General features: G+C 33.6%; 1 protein-coding gene across 3 annotated transcripts; it reads left to right on the top strand.

Moving 5' to 3' along the window:
* The first annotated feature begins 2,524 nt into the window (after positions 1-2,524).
* On the top strand, positions 2,525-4,676 carry LOC149258517 (uncharacterized). Of its 3 annotated transcripts, none has more exons than XM_089415463.1 (2): positions 2,525-3,973; positions 4,318-4,676. In XM_089415463.1, the coding sequence occupies exons 1-2, from the start codon at positions 3,137-3,139 to the stop codon at positions 4,324-4,326; spliced, it is 846 nt and encodes a 281-aa protein (XP_089271589.1). In that variant the 5' UTR covers positions 2,525-3,136; the 3' UTR covers positions 4,327-4,676. The 3 variants fall into 3 exon arrangements, with proteins under 3 accessions (XP_089271589.1, XP_089271591.1, XP_089271585.1); XM_089415465.1 differs by having other exon boundaries at positions 4,383-4,676; XM_089415459.1 differs by having other exon boundaries at positions 2,526-2,901; positions 3,054-4,676.
* Positions 4,677-9,286: the final 4,610 nt, after the last annotated feature.

Below are 9,286 nucleotides of genomic sequence, written 5' to 3' on the forward strand. Positions count from 1 at the left end.
ATTAATCTTATTTCCCACTAATACAAAACTGGCCAGACCAAAAAAAATAATAATAATAAAAAATAAAATCTCTTCTTTCATCTTTTTCGTAGATTAAGAAAAAAATCTATTCTTTTTTACTTGAATCTAGTAGCTCTTACCCAACAAATCAAATTGAAAAGCTATTTCCCAAATTTCAATTTTTTGAAATGCATGCACCCACACCCATGATTAAAATATTGGTGCATCTGAAATATTTTCAATGGAGCTCATAGATTTTGCTCAAATACTAAACCTAATTGAATATTCAATCCACTGAAGCCCCTCTTGCATCGAGAAATGACCATGGCTTGTCAAAACTACTTAATGTGTCAGACAACTATGTTGATTTCCCTAGACTTAAAAAATGATTTTACTTCCCCAGTAAAATCAATGAAGAACATTAGAATACAATGGTCAACTGGAGGGTAGTGTCATCCATTCCATACCTCGAAAGCCATCCATAAGGACCTAATATTCCACGCCTCATGTTTCCGGATTCCATGGAAGACCAGGTGGCACCACATGCTAGATAGCTGGTAGGCAATATTGTGAAAGATAATGAGCAACCCAAAACTAATTCATTTTTAAAAAGGAGCCTAATAAAACACACTCATGAGGATACCCACCCTTCATTCTCACGCGAGCTTTCCTTTGGTATTACAAGTGTTTGCTAAGTTTTATCCATATGGAACCCTTTTTAATCAAAATATCTTTACATTATTTACAATGATAAGTGCGTTTTTTTTCTTTTCTTTTTTAATTCAAATTGCGATATGGGTTCTCCTTCATATAATCATTCATAATCATAACACAATATTTTTACATTAAAATCATATCATATTTAAAATATAATTACATTGTTGTTAGTAGTGATTTAAATAAATAAATTCAATACCTTAAAAAATCTTAATATATTTAAATTAAATAATTTTAAAATTGATATTTATAATTTGAATAATTTTTTTGAATTTTTAGTAAAATTTTGAAAAAAACATAAAATGTACAATACAATATAAAGAAAATATACAAATTTTGTTGGTCATAATCACTTAAAGCTATTTTTATTACAAAGATACTCTTCCATCAAATTCATCCAAAATTACTTATTTTAATAAGAGTATTTTCTAAAAAGAAAAATTATCTTGAGACTTCTAAAACTATTTATTGTAATACAAATATTTCTCAAATAAATTTGTCTTTATACTTTTCCTTTTTTGAATAGTACCCTTTTTTTCAAAGACATATTCTATGTTGAAAGCAAATGATATTTTATTAAACTTCCTAGTGCCACTTACTATGATGAGCTTACTCTCTAGTCAAATTTATGCTAGCCAACTTGTTCCCAATGGCACTTACTATGATGAGCTCACTCTCTATCAAATTTATGCTAGCCAACTTGTTCTCAAAAAAAGTACTCTTTCATCAAAATCACTCAAGGTTTCTTATTCATGACATTAGATATTCTCTTAAAAAAATACCAAGTCTTAATATCATTTCTTATTAAAAGGGTGCTCTTTCATCAAAATAAGCCAAGAACGTTTGCTCATACCATTAGAGTACTCTTTCATAAATCACCTTATCATGATAGGGATACTCTTCTCTTTAAATTATCCAACAGTGGTTGCCATGGAAAAGACACTTTATCATCAAAATCACTCAAATTTAATCACTTACCATGACAAGGTGTACTACTTTGTCAAAATCACCATAACAAGGGTACTTTTTGGTCTTTAATTAAAATCATTTAATAACCAAGAGAAGTTACTTACGATTATAAATGAACTATCAAAAAACAACTTAATAAAACAAAGACTCTTCCATCAAAATCATCCACAATCTGATTTGCTCACCATCACACTAGATTCTTTCATATAGATAAGCTACACACTCAAAGTTGAATACTATGTCATGGGGTGTTCTTTCAACAAAGTTGAATACTATGTCATGGGGTGTCATTTCAACTAAACCATTTAAAACTCAAAATTTTCAAATGTCTTATGTTTTTTCCTTTTAGATAGAATTAGGTGATACAATTCTCGACCAAATTACTATTTTTCATTATTAGAAATATACAAAAAAAATTAAAACACGAAAAACCCTTCAACTACTCACTTTATAAATTCAACAACTCAAATTTATCATTTCAATGCCCTTCCATTCTCCGGACCCTAACCACTTAACTCAAAACAAGATTATAAAACCCAAATCACTCCATGTTATTATTCCTAGCATTTACACCCAATAATAATTATTTTTTTCTTTTATTATGATGATAAAAGCTCATTTATTACTAAAGCTCTCAATGTCTGGATGTACCATCCATAAAGCTCACACTAAGAAAGCACTCAGATGAAATCTGATCAGATCGGAGGGTGAAGTTTACTTGGTGTATGTGTAGAACGAATTGGCATCTCCGGTAAACATAATTAAGTACATTCATTCATATCGATATAATGTGCAATGAGCGTACAACACACGCAAATTAACTATGATTTTGGTGGTGGGCACTTTAGCCTTTCGCTGGAGAAAAAGGTAAAAGAAATCAAAAGCAGGGCGGGGCTATAATTAGTCGAAATTCATGGCTAGACATCAATTGGTACCACGCCTTTATTACTAGATTTTCCTCTGAATTTCTTCTAGGAGGGGGAGGATGATCAGACCCAGAGGATATTTCTGCAACTACGAAAAGTTGCAGATCTAGTCAAATGCCCTTGTCTACTTTTGTTAGTCCTGGTTCCCGTGAGTGTCAGAGTGGGTACCTGGTTTCAGAGTAAGAAATGGCAGCAGTTTCAAGGATGGATTCCATGGCGGTGGGTGTTTCTGCAAAAGGATTTTGATTCTGTACTCTGTATATATAACAGTAAGATTAACATTTTATGGGTGAGTAGATCAGTCTTCCATTCACATTGGTGTTAGTCAGAATTAGAAATGGCAGCAGTTTCAAAGATGGATTTCATGGCTGTTTCTGTAAAAGGATTTTGATTCTGTATTTTGTATATAGATAGTCAGATTAACATTTTATTGGTGGGTAGATCGTTTTTCCATTCAATATTGGCGCTAAACTGGATTTACGCTCGGCCTACTTCGAAAAAAACGTTTTCAGAAAAGAAAAAGAATGAGTGGTACAGAGAAAAACGGCCCGGCTTCGGAATTGTTGAAGGATTCAAGGGGCAGCAGCCATAGCCGCCGGCTGAGCTTGAGTCTGAGTTCTCTGTCATTAAGTGGAGACCTATTGAATCACAGTTACTCCATGTGCTCCTCTTCGTCTTCGTCAAATTCTCCACCATGGTCTCCCTACTGCAGCCCTGCGACGAAATCTCAGGTCACAATTCCATTCTCGTGGGAGGACAAACCCGGCGTCCCCAAGCACCACAAATCGCCCACGCCGCGCCGTTCTTTTCAAGAGCTCCCGCCGCCGCCTCAGTCGGAGTTTTCCGACGCCGAGGCGTTTCAGCTCGAGCGGCGGCCGCGCCGCCGACCCAAGAAACGATCCAACGATGTCGATCCCTTCGTCTCGGCTCTCGTGGCGTGCACAAAACAGCAAGCGGCAGCGGCGGCCATGTCGAAGGACGGGCGTACAGGGCCTCGGAAACAATTCTATGGCTATGGTGGTTCCACATATTCCTGCATCAAATCCTGCGCCGTCACCACCGACGCTCAGATCGCAATTCCGTCCCGCGCCCGACAGTCGAGCAGGCAGAGCAGCGACGGCGACGACGACGACTGGAGAATCAAAAAACAGAATGCGTTGGCCATTATTTCTTCAGACCATCGGCGCCAGAGGAGCCATGAGCAGCTTTTGTATTACGAAGCCCATTCCGACAGCGCTAAATTTCTTCACAGCGATCCAAAGCAATTGCAGAGATCCGAGCCGCGGGACATGGTTCCGCACAAACGCCAATTGCGGCCTGCATTCATGGAGTCCTGGGATGTGGAGCTTCACAAGACCCTGGTCCGCCATTAAAGCTCTTTTCTCAGTTATTTATTTATTATGTAATTTTAATGGGTGATCGCCATGATATGAAATATGATGAAGAACAGTGAGATTTAGTGAATTTAAATTAGCGATCACTGTTATATAAAATATTATGCATAGTGAAATTCAGGGTTTAATATTTAAATCTCCCCAACGGAATTAGCTGAAAAAATATTATAAACTTATTCAAGATTCAAATCTCCCTGAGTCGGCCAAAAAAATATTATGTAAATCTATGGCTGATGCATTTCATATGTATCAGATCTGGATGTTTGTTTATTTATTCTGTAAGTTTGGACTTCTGTTTATGATAATTTCAGGTGCTGTAATTTAAAAGTATGTGGCAAAAGATCAGAATGTATATTGAATATTGCTCCTTGTACAGTCTGGATGACTGTATATTTGGGTTCTGGCTTGGCTTGGGTTTATACCAGTACTCCAACTCCACCATTCAAACCAGTGAGGCCTCTAGATTCTCCACAGCGGCCATGGCAACATTGGCCAGTTCTTGATAGTGAAGTGATTTAACGTGCGGAGTACGAATTCTGAAGCACATAGGCCTCACCATATGCTAAAAGTAAATGTGCAGCTTTATGTTGTCGGAGCAGTGCTGGGGCCTAGTTTATCGCTCGACATAAATACAGTTAAAATGAAATAAAATTGGACTCTTGGGTCACACCATGTAATTGCATGAAACTGACTGCTCTGCTTCATGGGGTTTGAAAGGAACTTTACCTCTGTGCAATTTTACATGTCACTCTCTCTGATGGTTCTCTGGCTGATTTTATTGGAAAGCTGTTACATACAGATCGATCCTGCACAATGCTTACAGCGATGTCATGTTTGGATAAATATTCTCCTCACTGAATGATAGACATTTTGCATTAGTACATATATGAAGTGCATCTCAAGTTTTTTATACAATTTTTTTGGTTATGAATGGTCAAATGAAGTGTATCTCAGGAATGGTAGTTTATATATTATATATATTTATGTATGTAATATGTTTATTACTTTTTGTTTTTCTAATGAATTATTAAAATTGGTAAATTAGATGGCTACATATCATAATTTCTATTAAATCTCATTTAGAGACAGGAGAATTAAATATCTTAACAATATGCTTTGTTATTAAGAAATTTATATTATTACTTTTAATTGTTAGAAATTATAATTATAATTATAATTATATATATATATATATATATATATTCTCTTTTTAGGGTTAGTTCAATTGATAGATAAGATTAAGTTTTATAGTTGACCCGACATAAAGTCATCTAGATTACTGTTCTCTAGGTTGGTGACATATATATAATATTGAATAAGAATATAAATAATAAAAATAACTTTTTTTTTTAAGATATATGGTTGACCAACCTAATTTACATTATTAGGTAGTCAATTATACACAAAATGACCACTAAATTTAGATATTAAAACTAGTTTAATAAGTTAATAAGCTAAAATTATTTCAATAACTTATTAGAAATATTTAATTTGTTTCTTTTTATAAATTGTTAAATAAATATAATTTACGGTTAAAATTATTAGAATTTTTAAAAATCATATATATATTTAGATTATTTTATTTATTTATTAAAATATAATGGTTAAAAAATTATTAAAAAATTATAAAAATAATGAAAATAAGAATTTAAATTGAGAAGATGAACTCATTTTAATGTAAATTTTAACTATAAAAAATTGTTGCTTTTAAATTATAGAAATGATATTTCTTAATTTTGAGAGAAATTAAGATCTTTCTTTCTCATGGGATTAAGTGAAATCATAAATAATCAAATAAACATGTTTCCATCTACACAAGGGATGAAGATTATAAGGCATAACGGATAATTACATGTTGGTGATTGGGGACTTGCATGTTTTATTATTTGTTGCCCTAAGACTCTTAGTTGGGTAGGCTAGTTATCAAATCTTAAATATTGGTAAAATATTTTGACCTTGTAACTTTTATTATGTTCTAAGTTTGCATAACTTTATTGTATAAAAGTAAGCAAATACATTATGAATCTCTAAACTAAAATGATGAGAATTAAAAGTGAGAGGAATTAGTCCATTGCGACCTCCCATGATTCATTTATCAAACATAAGTCAAGAATGAAGCATATGTCTAAAGGATAGGTGGCATGTATGAATGGATAGGTTTTATCAAGCATTTAAAGATCCATCTCCCCATGTACTCCCATATCGTATGTCACTAAATCTCTCATTTATTGTCCTAACAAGGATGGGATTGGTGAAGAGATGTAAATTTTAACTATAAAAAATTGTTGCTTTTAAATTATAGAAATGATATTTCTTAATTTTGAGAGAAACTAAGATCTTTCTTTCTCATGGGATTAAGTGAAGTCATAAATAATCAAATAAACATGTTTCCATCTACACAAGGGATGAAGATTATAAGGCATAACCGATAATTACATGTTGGTGATTGGGGACTTGCATGTTTTTTTATTTGTTGCCCTAAGACTCTTAGTTGAGTAGGCTAGTTATCAAATCTTAAATATTGGTAAAATATTTTGAACTTGTAACTTTTATTATATTCTAAGATTGCATAACTTTATTGTATAAAAGTAAGCAAATACATTATGAATCTCTAAACTAAAATGATGAGAATTAAAAGTGAGAGGAATTAGTCCATTGCCACCTCCCATGATTCATTTATCAAACATAAGTCAAGAATGAAGCATATGTCTAAAGGATAGGTGGCAAGTATGAATGGATAGGTTTTATCAAGCATTTAAAGATCTATCTCCCCATGTACTCCCATATCATATGTCACTAAATCTCTCATTTATTGTCCTGACAAGGATGGGATTGGTGAAGAGATGTGTTATAATAGTGAAAACAATATAGAAATTCTTTTTCATAGTAGGATCTAACTTATTATTTGTATTTTTTAACTATAGAGGATAAGAAGGCTCTCCTAGATCTATGTTTTGGTCAAAGGTGTGGACTCATCTCTATGTGTTATAAATTAGATGATTAATTTGTCTTGGGCCTTGAAAACATGACTATCTCTCTTGGTCATTTTGAACATTGTGGAATTTGTGAAAATTCAAACTTGTGAGATATATATTAGTGAGGCTCAAGAATGCCTCTCCTTATATGAGAAAAAATGAAGAGGATGGAGAAAAAACTAGGAAAGAAGAAGCTCAACAAAAGCGCAAGCAATGCAAAGATAGGTAATTGGTTCAAATTTACAAGGAAATGTAGTTGGAAATTCAAATTGAAAATAATAATTTGAGACTTGAGGTAAAGGAGGAGAAAATGTGGATGCTCCATCAGAGATAAGTTGGAAATGGATGGAGAAAAGGTCAATGATTGTGGTTGTAAGGTTTGTAACTTCTCTAATACGTTTCGTGGGATTTCTTAGAGAGGATCATATGTCATAAATGAAGGCACTATTGAAGAGATCCCGCTCAAGCAAAGTAGTCTTCTAACATATTTTTATCTAAACTGGTAGCAAGTTGGATGCCACTAGTGAGCATGATCCCCTTTAATATTTGGTAAAGTTGTATTTTTGGTAGGGAAATTTGTGTGGATATATACATGTTGAATACATAGTGGTGGTCCCAGAACTCCAAGGATAGTGTAGAGGGAGCATATTTTTATTGAGTTTTGAAGAACTTTGGAAGTGTTCACTTGGAGTCCCACTATATAAATTATCCTACTAAATGGTTTGGTTGCATTATTGTACTAATACAAAGATATCATTTATATTAAAATAAAAAGAGAGAAATGACATCTAAGAATTAAAATTTTAATTAATTATGAGTCTTTTTATATGAACTACGAGTGTTGGCTTCTTTCAATATTAAAAATATCTAAGCTAAAATATTAAGCATTTCATTCTATTATTGCAATGACATCTCTATGTTCATATTGTATTCCACCTTAATACTCCTCTCTTTTCTCCTCTTAGATATTTAACTTAATTATTTTCTCCTCGTTTTCCTTCATTTTTGTTGTAACTGAATACTCCTCTCTCTTCTCTTCTCAAATTCTCTTTCCTCCTCTTCTGTTGAAAATGTGTTTTATATAATATAAAAGAAATATATTTATATTTGATGTGAGGAATATATATGTTTTAGTTATGGAGTGACTATTCAAACAAGAAGGCTTGAAGACATTCCAAGAAATACACATTATGAGCTCAACATGTCACATGAAGGAATTGAATTGAGGTGGGGAGGATAACAACATTTCTCTCAACAACTCGAACACCCAGTTGACGTGTGAGAGAGAGAGAGAGAGAGAGAGAGAGAGAGAGAGAGAGAGAGAATTAGAGTTTGTACTAAGAAAAGGATACAACCACATTAAATAAATTTTTAATGCAAAGCTTAAGGAGGATAGAGCACAATTAGTAATTCTTTTATCCTCTTGGTGAAGTGCTCAAGAAGGGGAGAGTTGAAAAAATCATATTCATATAGAAATTTTTCATTTTCGATGCTTGAGCACAATAATAGATTCTTACAAATTGCCTACATAAAAGGATGCAAAAGTAGTACATAATTATTGATTGTGGACGACCTCCAGCCCACCCCCGTACTAAACCTCAATAAGGGGGAATCCAAATTTAATTGTTGGGACAGGAGAATATTGTAATTAAACCCCAATTTCTCACAATTTCAAACTTGATTTCCTTCTCCTTTTGATAGGAGGTGAGGGAAGGGGTATTTTCTTTAAGAATGTGGCAAAGATGGAAATTTTAAAGTTGCATGTGAGTGAGTATGTGCCATTAGAAGCGCAAGAGTATTTATGCCCTCTCCTTTTGCTTTCTCCACTTCTTCTTCCTCCTTTTCTACTTCCTCTACCTCTTCTTCCCTTACTTCCTCCTTTGATTATTTTTCTTCCTCCTCTTCATCCTATCCATCCACTAATTTCTTCTCTTCGCTCCCCATTGGAATATTACTTCCTCATTTGATTCTTTTTCTTCCTCCTCTTCCTCCTCTCCATCCCCTACTTTCTCCTCTTCTCTCCCCATTGGAACATTTCTCTTTTAATCCTCTTGGGCTTAGATGGGCCTATGTTTCTTGTATGATGGTCTATGCAAGAGTTGGGATCTTATAGAAATTCCCTGTCCCTTATAGTTTCCTTCTCCAATTCTTCTATTTTCAAGGACATCAAAATCCATTATTGTTTGATTTGGAAGGTCACTCTTGGGATGATTTCTCTTCTTGATTCAATTTACATTAAGGATCTCTATGCTAACTAGGAGTCAACTTGAACTCGTTATCTTTATTTTATGGTTGCTTTGAAGGG

This window comes from Pinus tabuliformis, chromosome 6 (genome assembly GCF_031772625.1).
Source record: "Pinus tabuliformis cultivar Carrire ecotype Pingquan chromosome 6, CPIR1, whole genome shotgun sequence".
In the NCBI taxonomy this organism is placed as follows: domain Eukaryota; kingdom Viridiplantae; phylum Streptophyta; class Pinopsida; order Pinales; family Pinaceae; genus Pinus; species Pinus tabuliformis.

Excerpts from the sequence above, each read along its gene's own strand:
- LOC149258517 (XM_089415459.1), top strand. The coding sequence starts at position 3,137 with ATGAGTGGTACAGAGAAAAACGGCCCGGCTTCGGAATTGTTGAAGGAT.